The sequence below is a fragment of the Amphiura filiformis genome, chromosome 4 (assembly GCF_039555335.1).
Source record: "Amphiura filiformis chromosome 4, Afil_fr2py, whole genome shotgun sequence".
NCBI classification, from domain to species: Eukaryota; Metazoa; Echinodermata; class Ophiuroidea; order Amphilepidida; family Amphiuridae; genus Amphiura; species Amphiura filiformis.
In genome coordinates, this window is record NC_092631.1 from 68,034,393 (window position 1) to 68,060,163 (window position 25,771).

The 25,771-nt window shown below is 38.8% G+C and overlaps 1 protein-coding gene across 1 annotated transcript in view; it reads left to right on the plus strand.

Annotated features, from left to right (window-relative positions):
- The window catches only part of LOC140151279 (protein tyrosine phosphatase type IVA 1-like), a 52,087-nt gene extending 37,054 nt beyond the window's left edge, over positions 1 to 15,033 (plus strand). Inside the window, 2 exon segments of the mRNA XM_072173560.1 lie at positions 731 to 936; positions 6,410 to 15,033. Of these exon segments, the coding sequence (XP_072029661.1) occupies positions 731 to 936; positions 6,410 to 6,521 (318 nt within the window). The 3' untranslated portion in view covers positions 6,522 to 15,033.
- Positions 15,034 to 25,771: the final 10,738 nt, after the last annotated feature.

Genomic DNA, 25,771 nt, shown 5'->3' on the forward strand with positions numbered 1-25,771 from the left:
GATGCAATTTTAAACAGCTTTTTTTTGCATTGTGTAACTTTGCAGTTTCATGACAAACATGTTGTTGGTTTAGATTATGTAATGAAGATACTCCCACACATGACCCAAAATGTGTTGTTATGTATAGATCCCAATATATTAGCTACAATTTCAATTTCAAAAGTAATGTGTGAATATTTTCTGAAACACAGGATGTAAGTTTTCATGCATTATGTTAATCTAATTTCTTCAAATTGATTTTCAGCCCGTTTTGAGGCTTTATAAAGCCTAAATTCTCGTGCTTTTTTCTGCAAAGTCACTTCAGGCCACTAACTTAACATCTCTGAAAACAAAACAAGCACAACAGTGCGTCATTCCAAACCCACAAGAGCACAGCACTCCTACCTGTAAAACATATTATAAAAATGGAATTTTTTGTGGAACATTAATTTCCACACAAGCTTTTCGTGCTTAACACATGTACATGTATCACAAAAGTAAAAATACGCTAATATGTTCTTTTGTGTACAGATCGAAGTATGAAAGGGCAAAACCGCGAATTTAAAAATAAGCAAAGTAATTCAAACATGGCACAGTGCGAAAAATTACACATGAAAATGACCACTTTAGTCAAAACTTACTCTGGAGACAAATTTCCTTTGTCAACAGCACTGCTTATCTTTACATACTAAACGCTTTCAGTTAAACGTAATAATTTAAATATATTTTCTTCCGTTTTGTCTTGCTACAGGATTGGGCTTTTTGATGACGGGGAGTACCTTCTACGGAGGTCATAGATAAATGGATCGTCCTCTTGAAAAAGCGCTTTTCGGAGACACCGGGTAGCTGCGTGGCTGTACACTGTGTTGCGGGCCTTGGACGGGCACCGCTACTGGTGGCTCTGGCCTTAATGGAGGCTGGAATGGCTTATGAAGATTCGGTGGCCTTTATACGAGAGTAAGTATAATGTTAAATATGTATGGAAACAGAAGTTCAAGTTGTGTACAAAGGTAATGTCTAGAAAACTAGAAGTTTTTGCATGAAATGAACTTGCAATGAGGTTGAATTTATCTGATAAGCACACATGGAATGTTTATGTGTCGTCAGATTTAAAATGTGTGTGGTCTTATTGTAGCATTGTTTTCTACCTTACATTTAGGCCCATCGCCCATACATTCTTATTCCAGCAGTTTGCATCCTAGAAACAAAAATGTGTATCACAGGCCTATAGGACAGTACATGACCTTGTTTTTGTTCATACCGCCTAAACGAAACACAGGCCTAAAATTTCACACAAGTTATGAGAAAATATAAGCTGTTGTGTGATACCCAAATTAGATTTTGAATGAGGGAAAAGAGGGGAGGATGAGGCTGTCAATCAAGTCGCACACTTCTTACACCATACAAAAACCATACAAAACCATACAGCACAAAGCGATTGCAAGACCATGCATGCATCCCACATGATCCGATTACGTAATCATGCCAAACTTACGACGGACACATGCATGGCTAGCTGCTATACCCGTTCTGATGGTTGGCACCCGAGGGGTCGGTGGGTCAATTCCCGGGCAGGAAAAACAACTTTTCTCTTCATCTCCTTCCTTCCTTCCTTCCACTTAGGCAAAAAGCAGAGAGGGAATTGGGGTCAATAGCTTTCTGAGAGAGAAGCATTACATTGAACTTTATTTAACTTCATATTTCCCCTCTCAAAATGGCATATACACCAAGTAGCATTACACTTTTAACTTTCAGTCAGTGTGCCATTTTGCAATGGTACACTGACAAAAGTATATGTGAGCCTGCTTAACATTATCTCCACTGTTATTTGCTTTATGAAAACTGCAATGTGGTTTGAAATGGTTACATCCTCATCATAGACAAGACATCTAGTCATCTCCCTGTTCACTGCAGTATGCCTAATGAATCACAGGGATTGAATCACGACTTTATAAAATGCTAATCAGTTCCATAAATAGAAAACATATCACAAAAACAATGACACTTGCTAATACAGGGTGCTTAATCCGCCTCCTCAAATAAAAAAATAAAAAATGTAAAGAAAGGATAGAACATACATGATGCTATTTTGCACAATGTTTGAGAGACAAAGCTTTTGGCCTATGTAGCATAGCAACTACTTGTAGTGTTTTTTTTTTTAAAGTTGGTGTACATAAATCCCTGTGCAAAATGCAGTATGTGCTCTTAATCATGAAATCAGATAGGCAGTAATGGGCAATTCTATTTAAAATCCACACTCCCCCTGTGATGTCAGAAATATCTTCCACAGGGGAGTATGAATTTCAAATGGAATGAACACATTAGGCAGCTCCATTTGAATTTCATATACCCTCTGATGAGAGTAAGATTGATGATCTATGGCAGAGGGAGGGTGAGTTCCAAATAGATTTGGTAATGTGCTAATTCCATTTGAAATTCATACTCCCACTGTGTAATATATTTCCAAAATCTTCCACAGACGGAGTGTAGGCTTTAAATGGATTAGCCCACTGTTTAATCGGTTACAGAACATTGATTTTGGGCGATTTGTTTGTTGCAAGTTCCTCTTATGAAACACAAAATACGACATCAAAAGTGCCTAAATCATTCAATATTCTTGTTTTGATAACAGCACACGATTTGCAGCTCCTCATTATGAAAGATTTCAGTAACCCACTCATCTTTACATATTGTCCCCAAGTCTCTTTCGTCTGTCATTTTGACGCAAGAAGCAATACATCACATTAGTCTAAAGAGAATGCACCAGACATTATTTTCAAGAAAGAATCGGAACAACAAAATGACCTTTTCATGTGTGACCTTAAATTCAAAAGAGAGCCATTCAAGGCCGAGTTAATACAAAGTGAAGAAATAGATGTAAAGTTCTGCCTTATTATTTTTGTCGGCATTTATTGATTGATTATTTTCCTGTATGTGATTAAATATTATTTTCTTCATGTTACTTTTTTATCGCTTTTGATTTTATGATTCCTGGCGTATGGGTAGAGTTAAAAAATTGGAAACCGAATCCATTTTACAAAATTTGTATATTACTACATTTTGTAACCATCCAGCGCATATTATATTGATCAGTTTAATTTGATCATAGATTGATGGATATATCCAGTCACTACATTTGCTCTTGGACCTTGGTTGGGGTTCCACTGTTCATTCCAGGGGTGGGGAAAAACCCTTTAAATGGAACTAAAATGGTAACAATAATCCCACACAGCCTGGATCTGAAGATGGTGAACAAAAAGAACCTTTAAAATGTTCTACCTTATGCTGTGACTTTGTGAATTTTTATATCATCATTTTGACATTTTAAAAATGGGATATCACAGCATATCATAACTAGGAGACTTTCTGCTAAAATTCCAGCCATACCATGGGAATCCAACCAAAATTGCCTCTTGTGCCTAGCAGGTGGAGAGTGCCTCCGATGGAAAATAGGTACGGTAGATAGAGGAAAAAGATGAAGCATTATGTGAAAAGTAACCTTGGCGATTTTATGGTGATAGAGGTACATTCATCCTGTTCAGTTGGCAATCTTTCTGCCAAATTCAACAGACTAAATCAATAGTGTGAGCATGTCATTTACCGCATGGTATATTATGGCTATCTTGATGTGAAAATAATATCTTAGTATTATCATGTGCTGTGATATATGGCATATGTGTGCTTACTATCAGAGTGTGGCTTTGGGATGGTTCCAATCCAAGCAATAAAAATATTGACTGCATCAGTTGATCCTGTGCATTGATTTATAAATGTCTTGCTTCCTCTTTCTATTGAATTAGGTCCATTTTGCAGAGAATTATTGAACAAGTTAGCATTGATCTCAATTGATTTCATTACTCTCATTGTACTTCTGTAAATAGCAGATTAAAATGCTGAGTATGAGTTGTATTTAACAGCTGATTCTAAATGATGTGTTCACAGTCCTAAAATAGAACTTGCCATATCAAAATGTTCAGAAAGAGTCTGGAGAATCTTTTCTGCCATGTTGTCATCTTTGTAACCAGCATGTTTTTTACCCAAAAATGTCACATTTTAACTAGCTGTTTCATTAAAATTAAATGAGTAGAAACATCATATTTGGTGTGCATAATACAAGATAGATTGTAGCACACATCATCTTTTAAACTTGCAATATTTGGAAAAGGGCATTTATTTGTTGAAGGTTGAATTGAATGCATGAACAGTAAACACTCTACAAACATACTGTGCAACCATTAGGAAAATAAAAATGTGTTGTTGTTGTTTTTTTTGGGGGGGGGGGCAGGATTGGCTAGAAGCCTCAAACTCTAACTAAAACTCTTCTCTGCCCATTATCTCTATAGACTGATACATAATGTTGCTTTTCTTTCAAAATATCATACATTAAAATATATAATTTTTGAACACCTCACACAAAATGCTGTGTCTTATCTTGATTGTTATGATACCTCAATGCATCGACTCATTAACCTACAAATGAAATGGGAAGGATTGCTGACATAGGTCAGTCAGCATTGGTATTCAATAGTACACATTTGACACCTACATAGTAATACATCATGTTCATATTACTCATTCTAACACACTGGGTAAAGGTCTATGATAGCCCCAAGTCCTTGGAAACAAAGGTGTAGCTAATTAAATGAGAATTACACTGTGTATCTTCAAGGGAGCATCGCACCTTTGCTTGGCAAAGAATAAAATGCAAAATGAAACACAAGGGCTTAGAAATGTTTTTATTTATAGATGTCATCATGTGGAGTGTTGATGCCTCAACACCTCTCTTACTCAAGTGGGACTGGTGGGTGTACTGAGTCAATAGAGAGTAGAATTTTATTTATGTATATATTTTTGCAGAAACTAATTTTAGAATGATGCAGGCATGAAAAGTCATTCAAGTTTGTGAAATGCTACACACAAAAAGTGAAAAAAAGAAGAACAAAAACCACCCACAAGTGTTCTTTTGAGCCTACATTGTATTCTTCAAAAATTATCTGGGATTAGAATTTCACATTGATCACCAGTCTTGATTTTTGCAAATTATCAATAGAAAATACAATTGTTTTCTTGCGAATTTTTGTGACTCGCGAAACTCCCACAGCTGACAGTGCAGTTGTTTACAAACAAAGCAAAATGGGCTTGATGGACTGAAACTTAAGGATAGAAGTTATATTTTAAGAAATGATTGTCACTTTTATTATTAAAATATACTTTAATCACAATTTAATCACTTGCCTTTCTGCCAGTCAAAACAAGACATGACATTTCTCTCTCATTAACTAATTGCCAGGGCTGTCGATATTGACGATAACAAGCATAAATTGAATTGGAATAGTGGTGAAGCACTTGGTAATTTTTGTGTGTGTAAATATTTCATGCTTTACCGATTTTGAGCTAGTTAGTTTGATTGTAAATTTTTTTGTACATACACATACAAAAGAACATACTCTAGACATATTTATTTTCGCGCTGTGCTGGGTGCAAAAATTCGCAAAAAGGGTGCAAAAAATTAATGTTCTGTGAAATTGTCCACTTTTTCCATACTGTAGAGATGTAATGAAAGTTGTACTATTGCCATTAGACCAGGCAGGTTATTGCTCTATAAGATGTCATTGACCAGATCCTGTTTTGTCGTCTCATTGATTTACATTTGGTAGGAAATTCAAATCCATATGAAATATTTTAGCTCTTTACACTGAATAAAGGGCACTTCATGATCTGCAACCTCATCCCTGACTTACTCCAAAAACAAAAAGTTGAGATCTTTGTACCAGCAGAAACCTAGGACGCATAATGTTTGTGTGCATAACCTTTCTTGTAGCTTCCGTTGTTTAACAAAGACATCGTCCAATTTGTATTTTTTGGCTGCCAACAGACAGAAATTACGACAGAATGGCATGTGGGGCACTTTTAATACAATTATGCACAACTCGCAGATTTAATATCTGAAACAAGTGACATTTTGGGAATAAGCCATTTGTGTGGACCATATCTATTGAACCATGTCCTAAAAAGGGATGCTAGAATCAGGAAATGCCCCTGTACACTAAGTCTTTGTTTGAAATGGGTTAACTTAGACCCTCTTGCATTCTCTCAACGATACCTCTCTTCCAATAGATTTTGGCTTGGAACTTGAGTCATGCATGAAGTAGGAAAAAGGCAATCATCTTACATTATTGGAAGGGCAATTTATGTATTTGGGGAAAATTGTTGAGAGCCTAGGTGAAACTGCAGGGAAATTGATAGTGCAATTGTAAAATGCTTCCCCCAAGAATGATTAATCTTGGTACAGGTGGTGAGTTTTAGTCATGTATTTTGGTGAGAAGCTTACTCTTATTGTTGGTGAAGTCAATGTGTCTTTGTGTCTGCTATCAAACCTGACAAATATTTATAATTGTGTCTTTGAATTTTTCTATTTTTCTCTCCATAGAAAACGCCGTGGTGCCATCAATTCTAAACAACTTGATTTTTTGGAAAAACACCGCCCCAAATTGAGACTGAAACCCAAAAACAACAAGAATGTTAGCTGCTGCATAATGTAAGTTGGTCTCCATGGCAACCTGCATACAGCATCATCACTGTCGTCATGGCAATGCTACCTTGAAGATGGTGACTCCACTTTGTAATTATGGGGGCTCTTTATTCATAAGAAACATGTTTAGCACAATGACCTACACATTTATTTAAGAATTAATATTTTGATGACAATTTCATGTATTTTGTAACACTTTGGATTTATTTATAGTTTTATGTTGTGTAAGAATGTCAAAACGCACGATAGACTAAGTTCCAAGCAGGATTGTAATATTACATTGTAAATGGGTGATTGGCAGAAAACAACACTAGTTTGCTGGATTTTTAAACCAAGTTAACATGCAGCTAAACGTAGTTAACATAATCTCATCACAAATTATACTGGAATTAAATTGAAACTGTATTTTGACTTGAAAACTGGCTCATACCAGCTTTTACATATAATTATTACTTACTATTTTGACTTACTTACCTGGTATAATTATGTGAACCGAAACAATTGGATTTACAAAAGATGGTTGAAGAAAGAAAAATGATGGTAATTATAACATGAGTGCTTGTGTGAATGTCTAGTTACACAGTACTGTTGATTTATCTGTCTGACTCACTGACTCATTGTAGCATTGAAATGTTTTCTATTGAAATGTGGGCATTTATGTTACTTAACAGCACTAATATGTTTAACATTATTGTTTTATTACTGATACCGTAAGGCTGCGATCACATAGAAGTATACGGTATTCGCTATACGAAATACGCTCATTCGATAGGCTGAGTTCACATAGTATACTCCTATGTGAACTCAGCCTGATCGAATGAGCGTATTTCGTATAGCGAATACCATATACCGTATACTTCTAAGCCTAAGAGTCAATTCTACATACATCATATGGTCCATTGAGCTGTGATGATTTTATTTGCCTTATAGCAAAATTTGACAGGGTCTATCTTATTCAGAGTTTACTTGAAAGGAGATGAACAGTTATGCCAAAATTGTCATTGGTGACAGCACTACAAAATGCTAATTTTATGATCAAAGTATAATTACTCTGATTGATTTATTGATTGATTGGGTTTTGTATTGTTTTTCACTCAAATAAAATACTGTCAAGTATGCTTTTCACTCTTACTTAATCAGGGCTGCAAATTATGTGAGAACTTAGCTAAATTCTCCTAAATAAAATCATGACTTTTCTACATGCAATAAGTTAACTTAATTCTAGGAAGATGAGTTTGTGTGAATCAATTTTGATTCATGTAAAGTTTGACAAAATTGCACCCCTGCTTAATTATCAGTGACATTTCTTCAAATCTTTTTGAATATTCTTTATAAGATAGACACACAAACTTAATTTGAATAGAATTTGCACAGCTTTTAACCACAAGGAGGGCTGCTTGTTGCAGTATAACTCATAAATCTAGTCGGGGAGTTAAATACTTGGAAATTGTAGTCAAATATCCTGTAAACAGGTTTTGTGCGGTATGTTGTTGGGATTCCCACAAACCTGGAAGTGAGTATTAAATTGGTAAGCTTACACTAGAATAACATACATACTCATCTATCAAGACACAGTTCCATGACCTCAATGTGTTTGTACATTCATAGAATGAACTCCGGTGTGCTGGGTACAAAAACTCATACTCCACAAGTGGAGGTCAAATGCTGTGCAATGGTTATTAAGTGGAGGTTATTGAACTGTGTCAATGGGCTATTTCAGTTGAAATCCATACACCCCGCTACTGAAGACATGACTTTTAATGTTCCACACAGGGAGTATGAATTTCAAATGGGGTTACCTGAATGGGTGACTCTGTTTGAAATCTACACTCCCTGTGTGGGCGATTTAAGGTCTTGTTTTCCATAGGGGAGCATGGCTTTCAGCTGGAATAGCCCAGTGGATATGAGACTATTTTACATTATGTAGCTCGTATTGTTATTTCCTTTATGCAGCATTGATTGGTTCTTGTGGGTGGGTGCGTGATACACTCCAATGATCATGTTTAGCAAGAAACCATAATGTGAGGTCAATCACATGTTTTCATTGAAGGGATGAACTGGGAAAGTTGTGGCATTATTCTCTCTAAAGTTGTAATGCTTTTTGTGTGAGTGTGTGTGAAGCAGAGGCTGGTCGACTGCATATCCGTCTTTACACGCTTTTCAATATGGAATAAAGGCTAACCTCTTGTGACATCATCCAAGCAGCAAAGTTCATTTCCCATTGAAAAGCGTGTAAAGACGGATATGCAGTTTACCGTTCTGAGCAGCATCAATTCTATTATGTAGAATGTCAAACATTTTAAATATATTTCAGCTGCTTATACTGTCAGGAATTGATCTCACAAAGAGTTGATACATCACACATTTTAAATCCATTGTAACTCATCTGGTAGGATTTATACATGTTGAGACTCCATTATGCATTGAAGGAGTGTGATGTATCACAAATTAATGTTAGTGAATTCAACCCCAGCTAAAAATCCTCAGTTTTGAAAATATAAAAGCAAGCTTCACTACATTGCCATTAGACAAGTCAATTTAAGTACCAAAATGGGTGCTCCTAAACAAAAATGGAACACCCTATGTTTTTGCTTGCTTGAACAACATATTCAAAAAGGACAAAATAGGGCACAGGGAAAAAAATGTAAATTGACTCTTCTACATTTCACATGATTCTACATTGTCATGGAGACTGCAGCTTATGAGAGAGAATGCACAAAATCCTAGGAAACCTTTGGTGTTCCAGCACTCAAACATTTTTTATACTTAATACAACTATGATAGGGAAGCTGGATTTCCCACTAGTTGTTCTTCTTGCTTGCCTTCTGCTCAGCTAATTAATAAAAAACAATTGTTTCTGGTGTTGCAAAATGTGTGAATTATGAGTAAGTGACTTAACAACATGTGTGCAGAGATTTGCATTGAGAATATGTGTTAGGTATGTCATTCGTTACACCTGTTACTCAACCTATTGGGGTTTATTTCCTGTTAATAGCTATTGGCTTAATATGAAATATCTCCCAACAGGTAATAGGGAAATAAATGGTGCATCAAATTGGGCTGATCCATTTAAAGTCCTCCCTCCCCCAAGGAAGATTTTTGAAATGTCTTCCATAAGGGGAGAATGAATTTCAAATGGAATTAGCACATTAATCAACTCTTTTGAAACCGCCCTCCCTCTCTCGCAGAGGGTATATGAAATTCAAATGGAGTTGCGTAATGTGTTCTTTCAATTTGAAATTCATACTCCCCCATGATTAAGATATTTTTAACATCTTCCACAGGGGGTTGTGGATTTGAAATGGAATAGACCAACGTCTCCCAACAGGTAATAGGGGAAATGGTGTGTCAGAATTTCCTGGTTTAAAATAGTTGTTGGTCTCTATGTAGATATGTATTGTTGCTAACTCAGGGCTCACTATAAAGGAAGACTCGCACGCTTCTGAATTATACCTCCAGCAAAATCAAATTATAGCTCAATTCAGAATGAGTTTCATAAATGATTAAAAGATATAAAAAGGATCATATTTATAGCAAGTTTTACTTATTTTGAGCTCTGAGTTATTTCTAAAACTTGTATCATTAATGTGAATTAATTCTATAATAATTTCCTGAATGAATTACAGAAGTACACTGAAAGTGTCATAAATAATATTTTACTAAAATTATCTAAGTTTATTTGAATACGTAAATATGTCATCTATATGTTCATTTTTGTGTAAAACTCGCTCGCATCTTTGTCAATTGTAAGCTTCTTTTAAGATTGGAGATATTAAAAAAAATGTGGTCTATTTATTTGATTTCTTGTACAATTTAAGTATCTTTATTTTTTGTTTACTTTCTCACCTGCTTATGAACTGAAGTGCTTATTATTTTTTTCCTCTTGTAAAACAAAACGTTTTGCTATGAACTACTCATGCTTATAGAACTTTAAAACAAGCTTGTGGCACTTATTCATTACACTATATGATACAGTCAGTCGCCAAAGAAATATACTCAGTGTCCCTCCTGCCTTCCCGAAAATTTCAGCGAGTCATATTGAGGGTTGAGTGCAACACTACCGCATCTCCATTTTGAGAAAAATTTTTGAGAAAAAAATTCTGGCATCAACTCCATAATAATTTTATACTTTGTGTATGAACAACAAAGACATACCTCCATCATGGTTAATGCTGTAATTTAATTTCTTGGGTAAAAAAAAAGGTCTTTAACCCCAATACATTGATACAAAAACTCATACCTTGCAACTCGAGGTCAAATTTTGCACTATGATTGTTTAATTGAGGTTATTGAACTTTACAGTTGGAATGAGGCCATTGTGGTCCATAGTGTAGGCAATGGATGTAACGTATTTCATCGAATAGTCGCCCCCCCCCCCAAATAAACGCCCCACCACTTTTTTCAACCAAGATGTTTAAAAAATGCTGATATTTCCATATGCTATCTTGTGTAGTAAGCTTACCAAGTTGCTCACATGGTTGATAATAGCAGCAATAATTGGCGAAAATCTGCATCGGAAACCCGGAAGTGAACCAAAAGTCAGTGTTTCTAGTTCATCATTTTAGCGTGAATTTTACGCTTACCTAGTGATTTTTATGGGAATTGTGCTAAAAATGACCTCTGATAAACCCCCCCTTTTTGGAAAATGCAACGCCCCCAGGGGCGTTTATTCGAGGAAATACGGTAAGTCATTGTTGTCACCGGAAAGGCCATATTTTCTGAAATTTTTTTCTCATTTTTTCCAAAAAGGAAATGAGGCAGTGTTGCATTGCCCTTGATTTATGTAAATGAGTGAAATGTCCAAGCTTAATATGTAACATTTTCTTTCGAATGATAAACATATGTGTATTTGAATTGGTATTGTTAAATCCGTTTATTATTATCATCATAAATTATTATTAAAAACCTTGGAATTTTTTGTGCATGATAACGAGTGTGATGATGAAGATTTCAACCTTGTGAATTTCTGATGACATTTTGTTACATGATGAAATAATGGCTTTATTATAGTCTAATAAAGAACTTTGAGGTGCTTTTTATAACGACGAATAGATGGAATCAAAGAGCTTAATGTAGTATTGATGATACCGTTTTTGCTGCAAATTTAGTATTGTTCCTGCTATTTTTTAATTTTTCAAGGAAGATATATTTTTGCGTAGAATACTCTTGACAAAGCATAGTCATCCTTAGAGGTAGTTGCAGTAATTTGTAAAAGTTTCTAAATTCTTTTATTCCTTCCAAATGCATGTCCCAACACTTTTAATAAACTCTGGGCCTGCTATTCAATTGTATTGTTTAACTGATGAGTACTGGTGGTCTCATTTAAATCAAGTTTGCATGAAGTTAAAAAAAAACATTTCTGGTTTGTATTATTGGGGTTTTTTTCTGGGATTTTAGTCCTACAATCTTCAAATTCATCACAATCTCCAAAATAAACAGTGATGATGCTGGTTTTTGTTGGGTCTCTCTGCTGGATGTTGGTTCAATAATTTAATGTACTGGTATCTATGAGATTGGAGCCTTTGGTGCAAGTGTTTGGTCATGTAGACACATCTTGAGCAGAGATGCATGGGGGCAAGGGGATCCGATATCAGGTCTTCCCTCCCCCCTTTAAACCTTTTGAGTTGATAGTGTTTACAATTAAGTCTGTGGAGAGAGTTCATATTTTATCCCTCTTTGGCACAGTGCTCTCTGCCACTTCCTCAAATATCCAGTCTCTGTTTTAATTATAATCAAAACATTTTGCGAAATTTAACCAAAGAACATTTAGCAAGCACCTGACATACCTCTTATTATAACATTTAGAACTAAGGGAGAAATACTGGGCAAGAAAGGAAAGCTATTTTGCAATAAGTTTGTTTTCAGTCAGAGAGCATGATTAAAACAGACAAATGTGTACATCCATATCGAAAGGATGCACTTGTTAGCTGCTACAGGTGTCTCTTCACCTAATTAATAGGAATAAATACCAGACTCATCTCAAGTAGAGGTCTCTTTAAATCATCCCAAAGTCACATGGTTTTGGAATACAAAGAACACTCCTAAACCATGTGACTTGGGGATGATTTGAAGAGACCTCCACTTGAGATGAGACTGGTATTTGTTCCGAGCAGCTATTATGTAAAAAGAGTCGCATGAAGGAGCTGTCAAGTGCATCCGTTTGATATGGATGTACACAAATATGCTAACAGTATTATTCAAAAGTCACATTTCAAGGGATTAGTGCAACAAGGCTGCTATCTGCAATAGCTGCTCTATGGACATTTGACACTTTCTGTATTCTATGATGTACATATCTGAAAATATGATACCTGGCAGCTATTGCAGATAGGGCCTTGCACTCGGTATAATTATCTGTAACAAAATGTCGCCAGGTACATTGCAGTATTTTTTATGTGTATAAAATGGGGGGAATAGTAGGCTGAAAAATAAGAAGTGCATGCATGGGTTTGTTTTTTCACATACTGGTTTCCCCTCAACTAATAGTGATTTTATATTGCATTGTAAGTGTGATTTAATCTCTTTTAGAAATGGCTGAAATTCTGACAAAGATGGGACTTGGAACTTGCAATTGAGTCAATTATCTGAGCCACCCAGAGCAAAGTCAGACATTTTTAAACATTTCAATACATAAGTAAGAAATAGAGAAACTTTGGAAACAGGGATTTTAAAATAAAACTTTTTGCTAGGAATACTGAGTTTTCCATACTTTAAAAAACCCCACAATTTTGCAGTATTTTAAAGCTGTATGGGCAATAATAAACAACCATGAATCTCAATTGTTTACTACTGCCAACTTTGGCCACATTAAGAAAATCAGATTCTCTTTCATCATCTTTCTTGTGTAATGATCAAACCTTAATACTAGGAAGTGACTTTACATTTGGTGGTATTAAACTAAATTTCCAAATTCATGAGCCGTGTGTCTTGCGTATACGAGGTGAATGCAGAAGTGCTAAACAAATCAATCATGACAACAAGATGGTTGACCCATTGATCATTGAGTGCATAGAAGGTGGTGACTTTTGCCTCTTGTACGCACTCAGTGATCATAATTGCATACCCTGAACTCTATAGAATTGGGAAATTTATTTTAAGAGTAAAAATCCCACCTGCTGAAAGCACCCTATGTTAGTATCCACCCTTGGTTGGCTCAGGGCTAGTCCAGTTGAAATTCATACACCCCCTGACATGAGTGTGATTTTCAAATAGGTTTACCTGAATGGCCGACTCTATTTGAAATCTACACCCCCTGTGTGGGCGATTAAAGTCACGTTTTCCATTGGGGTGTATGGGTTTCAACTAGAATAGCCCAAATTCTGAACAATACTTTACCGAAGTGGGCAAAAACTGACCAAAAATTTTCCCTGTCGGCAGCTGATCATGATCTTGCCCTGCTACAAATGTGTTACATAAAATCACTTTTTCTTATTCTTTATTCCCTTTCTATCTGCGCTGTTTCAGATGAAGCAAGTACAGCATTGTCAAAAAGTCATTGAAATTAAGACCCGCCTGTCTTTTTTGTTGTTGTAAAATTTAAACCAAATTAAAGTGGTAAAAATAATGAATTGTATTGTATGTGGGAATTATTTTTTATTATTAAGAATGATAAACTGCCTTTATTTCAGTCCGATATAAACCTTGTTGTAGGTACAAGGAAATATAAATGAAATGCCTTCTACAGCATTGGGTTTTAACCAAATAAAATTAAATATAAAAAACGGGCTATGTCATTAAAAGTCCACACACACCCTGTGGAAGATTTTGGAAATATCGTCCACAGGGGGAGAATAAATTTGAAATGGAATTGGCACATTAAGCAACTTATAAAACTTGCCCTTCCTCTGTGGAAGGATAATGTTGAGATATTTCTGATATCTTCCACAGGGGGGATGTGGACATTAAATGGAATAGCCCAATATTATGTATGTTGTGTATGGCAAGTTATATATTGGGATTTGATACAAAGCAAGTATATTTTCCGTGTTTCTACACTACAGTGAAGCATATATATATTACACTCTTCGAATAAAATGTGAAACATGTTTTAAGACTAATTTGTATCAATGTGAAGTGAAAAGTATGACCACATGTAGAAAAGTAAGTAACACACGCAAGTCGTAAGACCTATCCAAGTCATACTTTGTTGTCCAGCTTCCTCTTATACTATAGTACTATGTAGGTTTCCAAACAATGTAGTCTCTACCACCATTCAAAGGGTGGATTTGGGCATAGCAACATGGGCCTTGTATTGGGCATAATGGGCCTTGTATTGGGCATAATGGGCCTTGTATTGGGCATAATGGGCCTTGTATTGGGCATAATGGGCCTTGTATTGGGCATAATGGGCCTTGTATTGGGCATAATGGGCCTTGTATTGGGCATAATGGGCCTTGTATTGGGCATAATGGGCCTTGTATTGTAGGTTTGATATTGAAACACCAACTTGACAACTTGTGGAAAATTAACAATAAATGCTTGTGCACTACAACATGACTTGTGTGGTCACCTGTTTTAATGTAGCTTGGAATGAGAATTGGTTTTTGGTGTACTTGTGTCAGTTTTTCATGATGTAGAATTTGCCCAACCGTAAGCATTTTCTGTAAATGATCAGATAGGGCAATAGTACCTGCAATTGTGATGATTGGAACCCTTCTACATTCGAGCCCAATCACAGGGCGAAATTATAGACTTATAAGTCCTTATGCACAAAAGAGTCAGACCTGGTCTAAGTGGGATTTAGTCCCAGGAGAAAGGATATTTTCCTTTACATTTGCTTAAGTTATTTTGTATTATTTTGAACTTTGCATTTAAATCTTTAGAATTTGCTAGCTACTCTTAGAAGCGAAAGAAGAACCATTCCTGATGGAACTAAATTACACTTAGACAGGTCTAGCTTTAGACCCGGTCTAACTGTTTTGTGCATACAGACCATAATGTTTTGGTACCTTGCACTGTATAAAGGTAGGGGTATATGTTCAGCTGAGCTAGTTCCTGTGTTCATACTGTCCCAATGTTCATGTGTTGACTGTCAAATCTAATATGACATATCAGGGTCAGTTGTCCGAGGGGGCAAAGGGAAAACATTTTCTTGACAGCATCATTATGGCCCTGTTTTACTAGGATTATTGTGCTAAGGATGCATTTTGTTTATAATTTTACACTATTTTGCCTATAATCAATGTAATTATAGGCTTAATATGTAATTATAAATTTTATCAACACAGGCACTAGCTCGGCTGAACGTATAGCCCCGTTCAACTTAACTAATGATGGTAGACAATATCAGGATTGGCAACCTAATAGATCAGAGACTTATCTGTAGACTTCTAATTGCCAACATTTGGCAACATTCAAATGCCTATTTGTAAGGACTGCCAATTGCCATCCCTCTTATTAAACAGAGGGTTGCCAATTGTCATCCTAGTATTACATAGAGGGTTGCCAATTGGCAGTCTATCTGTAAGGACTGCCAACTGACATCCTTCTAGTATTACATAGAGGATTGCCAATTGGCAGTCTATCTGTAAGGACTGCCAACTGACAGCCTTCTAGTATTACATAGAGGATTGCCAATTGGCAGTCTATCTGTAAGGACTGCCAACTGACAGCCTTCTAGTATAACATAGAGGGTTGCCAATTCTTGCGATTCACAATACAATGCACCGCCAACGGTTGCTCTTGCTAGTCCAATTTTTGACCTGCAGGGTCGACATCTCCTTTTTAGGTCACACAAGTGCCAAGGGTGATTATAATAATGTTGAAAACAGCTCCACAAAGGATTCCGTGTGATCAATAGTTTGAAAATGGATCTACTACAATTGTAAAATGCTGTTTTAGTGTGCATTCTCCTGTCACGGTAACATCATGACATTTAAACACAATGTCATGTTCCTGTGTTGTATTCGTATTACGCGGGCTTTAGATGTCGACATTTTCCCATGATGCACTGCATATTTTGGCGTCTTCCCAGCAACCGCTAGAGGCGCATCGTATTGTGAATCAACTGTCAATTGCCACCCTTCTATTACAATTGGGCTGCCAATTGAGCAGCCTATTCAGATCCCTATCTGTAAGGACTTGCAATTGCCACCCCTCTAGTATTACACAGAGGCTTTGCAATTGGCAACATATTCAGATACCTATCTGTAAGGACTCAATTCCCAGCCCTCTAGTATTAGTATTACAGAGGGTTGCCAATTGGCAGCCTATTCAAATACCTATCTGTAAGGACTGCCAATTGCCACCCCTCTAGTATTACACAGAGGCTTGCCAATTGAGCAGCCTATTCAGATCCCTATCTGTAAGGACTGCCAATTGCCATCCCTCTAGTATTACACAGAGGCTTGCCAATTGGCAACATATTCAGATACCTATCTGTAAGGACTCAATTCCCAGCCCTCTAGTATTAGTATTACAGAGGGTTGCCAATTGGCAGCCTATTCAAATACCTATCTGTAAGGACTGCCAATCGCCATCCCTCTAGTATTACACAGAGGGTTGCCAATTGACAACCTATTCAGATACATATCTGTAAGGACTGCCAATTGCCACCCCTCTAGTATTACACAGAAGATTGCCAATTGGCAACGTATTCAGATACCTATCTGTAAGGACTGTCAATTGCCATCCCTCTAGTATTACACAGAGGGTTGCCAATTAATTGAGCAGCCTATTCAGATACCTATCTGTAAGGGCTGCCAATTGCCACCCCTCTAGTATTACACAGAGGGTTGCCAATTGGCAGCGTATTCAGATACCTATCTGCAAGGACTGTCAATTCCCATCCCTCTAGTATTAGTATTACACAGAGGCTTGCCAATTGGCAACCTATTCAAATACCTATCTGTAAGGGCTGCCAATCGCCATCCCTCTAGTATTACACAGAAGATTGCCAATTGGCAACCTATTCAAATACCTATCTGTAAGGACTGCCAATCGCCATCCCTCTAGTATTATACAGAGGGTTGCCAATTGGCACCCTATTCAGATACATATCTGTAAGGACTGCCAATTGCCATCCCTCTAGTATTACACAGAGGGTTGCCAATTGGCAGCCTATTCAAATACCTATCTGTAAGGACTGCCAATTGTCACCCCTCTAGTATTACACAGAAGATTGCCAATTGGCAGCCTATTCAAATACCTATCTGTAAGGACTGCCAATTTCTATCCCTCTAGTATTACACAGAGGGTTGCCCATTGGCAACGTATTCGGATACATATCTGTAAGGACTGCCAATTGCCACCCCTCTAGTATTACACAGATGGTTGCCAATTGACAACATTCAGATACCTATCTGTAAGGACTGTCAATTGCCACCCCTCTAGTATTACATAGAAGATTGCCAATTGGCAGCCTATTCAAATACCTATCTGTAAGGACTGCCAATTGCCATCCCTCTAGTATTACACAGAGGGTTGCCAATTGGCAACCTATTCAGATACCTATCTGTAAGGACTGCCAATTGCCACCCCTCTAGTATTACACAGAGGGTTGCCAATTGCCAACATATTCAGATACCTATCTGTAAGGACTGCCAATTGCCACCCCTCTAGTATTACACAGAAGATTGCCAATTGGCAGCCTATTCAAATACCTATCTGTAAGGACTGCCAATTGCCATCCCTCTAGTATTACACAGAGGCTTGCCAATTGGCAACCTGTTCAGATACATATCTGTAAGGACTGCCAATTGCCACCCCTCTAGTTTTACACAGAGGGTTGCCAATTGCCAACATATTCAGATACCTATCTGTAAGGACTGTCAATTCCCATCCCTCTAGTATTACACAGAAGATTGCCAATTGGCAACATATTCAGATACCTATCTGTAAGGACTGTCAATTGCCACCCCTCTAGTATTACACAGAAGATTGCCAATTGGCAGCCTATTCAAATACCTATCTGTAAGGACTGCCAATTGCCATCCCTCTAGTATTACACAGAGGCTTGCCAATTGGCAACCTGTTCAGATACCTATCTGTAAGGACTGTCAATTGCCACCCCTCTAGTTTTACACAGAAGATTGCCAATTGGCAACGTATTCAGATACCTATCTATAAGGACTGTCCATCCCTCTAGTATTACACAGAGGGTTGCAAATTAATTGAGCAGCCTATTCAGATACCTATCTGTAAGGGCTGCCAATTGCCACCCCTCTAGTATTACACAGAGGGTTGCCAATTGCCAACATATTCAGATACCTATCTGTAAGGACTGTCAATTCCCATCCCTCTAGTATTACACAGAGGCTTGCCAATTGGCAACCTATTCAAATACCTATCTGTAAGGACTGCCAATTGCCACCCTCTAGTATTACACAGAGGCTTGCCAATTGGCAACTTATTCGGATATCTATCTGTAAGGGCTGTCAATTGCCACCCCTCTAGTATTACACAGAGGGTTGCCAATTGCCAGCCTATTCAGATACCTATCTGAATGACTGCCAATTGTCATCCTGGTATTACAGAGGGTTGCCAATTGCCAGCCATTTCAGATCCCTGTCTGTAAGGACTGCCAATTGCCACCCCTCTGGTATTACACAGAGGGTTGCCAATTGGCAACCTATTCAGATACCTATCTTTAAGGACTGTCAATTGCCATCCTTCTTGTATTACAGAGGGTTGCCAATTGGCAACCTATTCAGATACATATCTTCAAGGACTGTCAATTGCCACCCCTCTAGTATTACACATAGGATGGCCAATTGGCAGCCTATCCAGATACCTATTTGTAAGGACTGCCAATCGCCATCCCTCTAGTATTACACAGAGGGTTGCCAATTGACAACCTATTCAGTTACATATCTGTAAGGACTGCCAATTGCCACCCCTCTAGTATTACACAGAAGATTGCCAATTGGCAACGTATTCAGATACCTATCTGTAAGGACTGTCAATTGCCGTCCCTCTAGTATTGCACAGAGGGTTGCCAATTAATTGAGCAGCCTATTCAGATACCTATCTGTAAGGGCTGCCAATTGCCACCCCTCTAGTATTACACAGAGGGTTGCCAATTGGCAACGTATTCAGATACCTATCTGCAAGGACTGTCAATTCCCATCCCTCTAGTATTAGTATTACACAGAGGCTTGCCAATTGGCAACCTATTCAAATACCTATCTGTAAGGACTGCCAATTGCCACCCCTCTAGTATTACACAGAAGATTGCCAATTGGCAACCTATTCAAATACCTATCTGTAAGGACTGCCAATCGCCATCCCTCTAGTATTATACAGAGGGTTGCCAATTGGCACCCTATTCAGATACATATCTGTAAGGACTGCCAATTGCCACCCCTCTAGTATTACACAGGGTTGCCAATTGGCAACCTATTCAGATACATATCTGTAAGGACTGCCAATTGCCACCCCTCTAGTATTACACAGAGGGTTGTCAATTGGCACCCTATTCAGATACATATCTGTAAGGACTGCCAATTGCCATCCCTCTAGTATTAGTATTACACAGAGGGTTGCCTATTGGCAGCCTATTCAAATACCTATCTGTAAGGACTGCCAATTGTCACCCCTCTAGTATTACACAGAAGATTGCCAATTGGCAGCCTATTCAAATACCTATCTGTAAGGACTGCCAACTGCCATCCCTCTAGTATTACACAGAGGCTTGCCAATTGGCAACCTGTTCAGATACATATCTGTAAGGACTGCCAATTGCCACCCCTCTAGTTTTACACAGAAGATTGCCAATTGGCAACGTATTCAGACACCTATCTATAAGGACTGTCAATTTCCATCCCTCTAGTATTACACAGAGGGTTACCCATTGGCAACGTATTCGGATACATATCTGTAAGGACTGCCAATTGCCACCCCTCTAGTATTACACAGAGGGTTGCCAATTGGCAACGTATTCAGATACCTATCTGTAAGGACTGTCAATTCCCATCCCTCTAGTATTACACAGAGGCTTGCCAATTGGCAACCTATTCAGATACCTATCTGTAAGGACTGTCAATTCCCATCCCTCTAGTATTACACAGAGGCTTGCCAATTGGCAACCTATTCAAATACCTATCTGTAAGGACTGTCAATTGCCACCCCTCTAGTATTACACAGAAGATTGCCAATTGGCAGCCTATTCAAATACCTATCTGTAAGGACTGCCAATTGCCATCCCTCTAGTATTACACAGAGGGTTGCCCATTGGCAACATATTCAGATACCTATCTGTAAGGACTGTCAATTCCCATCCCTCTAGTATTACACAGAGGCTTGCCAATTGGCAACCTATTCAAATACCTATCTGTAAGGACTGTCAATTGCCACCCCTCTAGTATTACACAGAAGATTGCCAATTGGCAGCCTATTCAAATACCTATCTGTAAGGACTGCCAATTGCCATCCCTCTAGTATTACACAGAGGGTTGCCAATTGGCAACCTATTCAGATACCTATCTGTAAGGACTGCCAATTGCCACCCCTCTAGTATTACACAGAGGGTTGCCAATTGCCAACATATTCAGATACCTATCTGTAAGGACTGTCAATTGCCAACCCTCTAGTATTACACAGAAGATTGCCAATTGGCAGCCTATTCAGATACATATCTGTAAGGACTGCCAATTGCCATCCCTCTAGTATTACACAGAGGGTTGCCAATTGGCAACCTATTCAGATACCTATCTGTAAGGACTACCATTTTGCCATCCCTCTAGTATTTAGAGGGTTGCCAATTGGTAACCTATTCAGATACCTATCTGTAAGGACTGCCAATTGCCACCCCTCTAGTATTACACAGAGGGTTGCCAATTGGCAGCCTATTCAGATACATATCTGTAAGGACTGCCAATTGCCATCCCTCTAGTATTACACAGAGGGTTGCCAATTGGCAACCTATTCAAATACCTATCTGTAAGGACTGCCAATTGCCACCCCTCTAGTATTACACAGAGGGTTGCCAATTGGCAACATATTCAAATACCTATCTGTAAGGACTGTCAATTGCCACCCCTCTAGTATTACACAGAAGATTGCCAATTGGCAGCCTATTCAAATACCTATCTGTAAGGACTGCCAATTGCCATCCCTCTAGTATTACACAGAGGGTTGCCAATTGGCAACCTATTCAGATACCTATCTGTAAGGACTGCCAATTGCCACCCCTCTAGTATTACACAGAGGGTTGCCAATTGCCAACATATTCAGATACCTATCTGTAAGGACTGTCAATTGCCACCCCTCTAGTATTACACAGAAGATTGCCAATTGGCAGCCTATTCAAATACCTATCTGTAAGGACTGCCAATTGCCATCCCTCTAGTATTACACAGAGGGTTGCCAATTGGCAACCTATTCAGATACCTATCTGTAAGGACTGCCAATTGCCACCCCTCTAGTATTACACAGAGGGTTGCCAATTGCCAACATATTCAGATACCTATCTGTAAGGACTGTCAATTGCCACCCCTCTAGTATTACACAGAAGATTGCCAATTGGCAGCCTATTCAAATACCTATCTGTAAGGACTGCCAATTGCCATCCCTCTAGTATTACACAGAGGCTTGCCAATTGGCAACCTGTTCAGATACATATCTGTAAGGACTGCCAATTGCCACCCCTCTAGTTTTACACAGAAGATTGCCAATTCGCAACGTATTCAGATACCTATCTATAAGGACTGTCAATTTCCATCCCTCTAGTATTACACAGAGGGTTGCCAATTAATTGAGCAGCCTATTCAGATACCTATCTGTAAGGGCTGCCAATTGCCACCCCTCTAGTATTACACAGAGGGTTGCCAATTGCCAACATATTCAGATACCTATCTGTAAGGACTGTCAATTCCCATCCCTCTAGTATTACACAGAGGCTTGCCAATTGGCAACCTATTCAAATACCTATCTGTAAGGACTGTCAATTGCCACCCCTCTAGTATTACACAGAAGATTGCCAATTGGCAGCCTATTCAAATACCTATCTGTAAGGACTGCCAATTGCCATCCCTCTAGTATTACACAGAGGGTTGCCAATTGGCAACCTATTCAGATACCTATCTGTAAGGACTGCCAATTGCCACCCCTCTAGTATTACACAGAGGGTTGCCAATTGCCAACATATTCAGATACCTATCTGTAAGGACTGTCAATTGCCACCCCTCTAGTATTACACAGAAGATTGCCAATTGGCAGCCTATTCAGATACATATCTGTAAGGACTGCCAATTGCCATCCCTCTAGTATTACACAGAGGGTTGCCAATTGGCAACCTATTCAGATACCTATCTGTAAGGACTACCATTTTGCCATCCCTCTAGTATTTAGAGGGTTGCCAATTGGTAACCTATTCAGATACCTATCTGTAAGGACTGCCAATTGCCACCCCTCTAGTATTACACAGAGGGTTGCCAATTGGCAGCCTATTCAGATACATATCTGTAAGGACTGCCAATTGCCATCCCTCTAGTATTACACAGAGGGTTGCCAATTGGCAACCTATTCAAATACCTATCTGTAAGGACTGCCAATTGCCACCCCTCTAGTATTACACAGAGGGTTGCCAATTGGCAACATATTCAAATACCTATCTGTAAGGACTGTCAATTGCCACCCCTCTAGTATTACACAGAAGATTGCCAATTGGCAGCCTATTCAAATACCTATCTGTAAGGACTGCCAATTGCCATCCCTCTAGTATTACACAGAGGGTTGCCAATTGGCAACCTATTCAGATACCTATCTGTAAGGACTGCCAATTGCCACCCCTCTAGTATTACACAGAGGGTTGCCAATTGCCAACATATTCAGATACCTATCTGTAAGGACTGTCAATTGCCACCCCTCTAGTATTACACAGAAGATTGCCAATTGGCAGCCTATTCAAATACCTATCTGTAAGGACTGCCAATTGCCATCCCTCTAGTATTACACAGAGGGTTGCCAATTGGCAACCTATTCAGATACCTATCTGTAAGGACTGCCAATTGCCACCCCTCTAGTATTACACAGAGGGTTGCCAATTGCCAACATATTCAGATACCTATCTGTAAGGACTGTCAATTGCCACCCCTCTAGTATTACACAGAAGATTGCCAATTGGCAGCCTATTCAAATACCTATCTGTAAGGACTGCCAATTGCCATCCCTCTAGTATTACACAGAGGCTTGCCAATTGGCAACCTGTTCAGATACATATCTGTAAGGACTGCCAATTGCCACCCCTCTAGTTTTACACAGAAGATTGCCAATGCTTAACGTATTCAGATACCTATCTATAAGGACTGTCAATTTCCATCCCTCTAGTATTACACAGAGGGTTGCCAATTAATTGAGCAGCCTATTCAGATACCTATCTGAAAGGGCTGCCAATTGCCACCCCTCTAGTATTACACAGAGGGTTGCCAATTGCCAACATATTCAGATACCTATCTGTAAGGACTGTCAATTCCCATCCCTCTAGTATTACACAGAGGCTTGCCAATTGGCAACCTATTCAAATACCTATCTGTAAGGACTGCCAATTGCCACCCCTCTAGTATTACACAGAGGCTTGCCAATTGGCAACTTATTCAGATATCTATCTGTAAGGGCTGTCAATTGCCACCCCTCTAGTATTACACAGAGGGTTGCCAATTGCCAGCCTATTCAGATACCTATCTGAATGACTGCCAATTGTCATCCTGGTATTACAGAGGGTTGCCAATTGGCAGCCATTTCAAATCCCTGTCTGTAAGGACTGCCAATTGCCACCCCTCTGGTATTACACAGAGGGTTGCCAATTGGCAACCTATTCAGATACCTATCTTTAAGGACTGTCAATTGCCATCCTTCTTGTATTACAGAGGGTTGCCAATTGGCAACCTATTCAGATACATATCTTCAAGGACTGTCAATTGCCACCCCTCTAGTATTACACATAGGATTGCCAATTGGCAGCCTATCCAGATACCTATTTGTAAGGACTGCCAATCGCCATCCCTCTAGTATTACACAGAGGGTTGCCAATTGCCAACCTATTCGGATACCAATCTGTAAGGACTGCCAATTGCCACCCCTCTAGTATTACACAGATGGTTGCCAATTGGCAACCTATTCGGATACCTATCTGTAAGGACTGCCAATTGGCAACCTATTCGGATACCTATCTGTAAGGCCTGGGTGCTCAATCTCGCTGATAAACTCTTCGGCGTGCCCGGAACCTAAGCCGCAGACCCACGCCGATACACCTATGCTGAGAAATAAAATACTGTTGCGATATGCACTAACATGATAACAAAATGTGTGTCTGGTTGGCAACCTATTCAGATACCTATCTGTAAGGACTGCCAATTGCCACCCCTCTAGTATTACACAGAGGGTTGCCAATTGCCAACATATTCAGATACCTATCTGTAAGGACTGTCAATTGCCACCCCTCTAGTATTACACAGAAGATTGCCAATTGGCAGCCTATTCAAATACCTATCTGTAAGGACTGCCAATTGCCATCCCTCTAGTATTACACAGAGGCTTGCCAATTGGCAACCTGTTCAGATACATATCTGTAAGGACTGCCAATTGCCACCCCTCTAGTTTTACACAGAAGATTGCCAATTGGCAACGTATTCAGATACCTATCTATAAGGACTGTCAATTTCCATCCCTCTAGTATTACACAGAGGGTTGCCAATTAATTGAGCAGCCTATTCAGATACCTATCTGTAAGGGCTGCCAATTGCCACCCCTCTAGTATTACACAGAGGGTTGCCAATTGCCAACATATTCAGATACCTATCTGTAAGGACTGTCAATTCCCATCCCTCTAGTATTACACAGAGGCTTGCCAATTGGCAACCTATTCAAATACCTATCTGTAAGGACTGCCAATTGCCACCCCTCTAGTATTACACAGAGGCTTGCCAATTGGCAACTTATTCAGATATCTATCTGAATGACTGCCAATTGTCATCCTGGTATTACAGAGGGTTGCCAATTGGCAGCCATTTCAAATCCCTGTCTGTAAGGACTGTCAATTGCCACCCCTCTAGTATTACACAGAGGGTTGCCAATTGCCAGCCTATTCAGATACCTATCTGAATGACTGCCAATTGTCATCCTGGTATTACAGAGGGTTGCCAATTGGCAGCCATTTCAAATCCCTGTCTGTAAGGACTGCCAATTGCCACCCCTCTGGTATTACACAGAGGGTTGCCAATTGGCAACCTATTCAGATACCTATCTTTAAGGACTGTCAATTGCCATCCTTCTTGTATTACAGAGGGTTGCCAATTGGCAACCTATTCAGATACCTATCTGTAA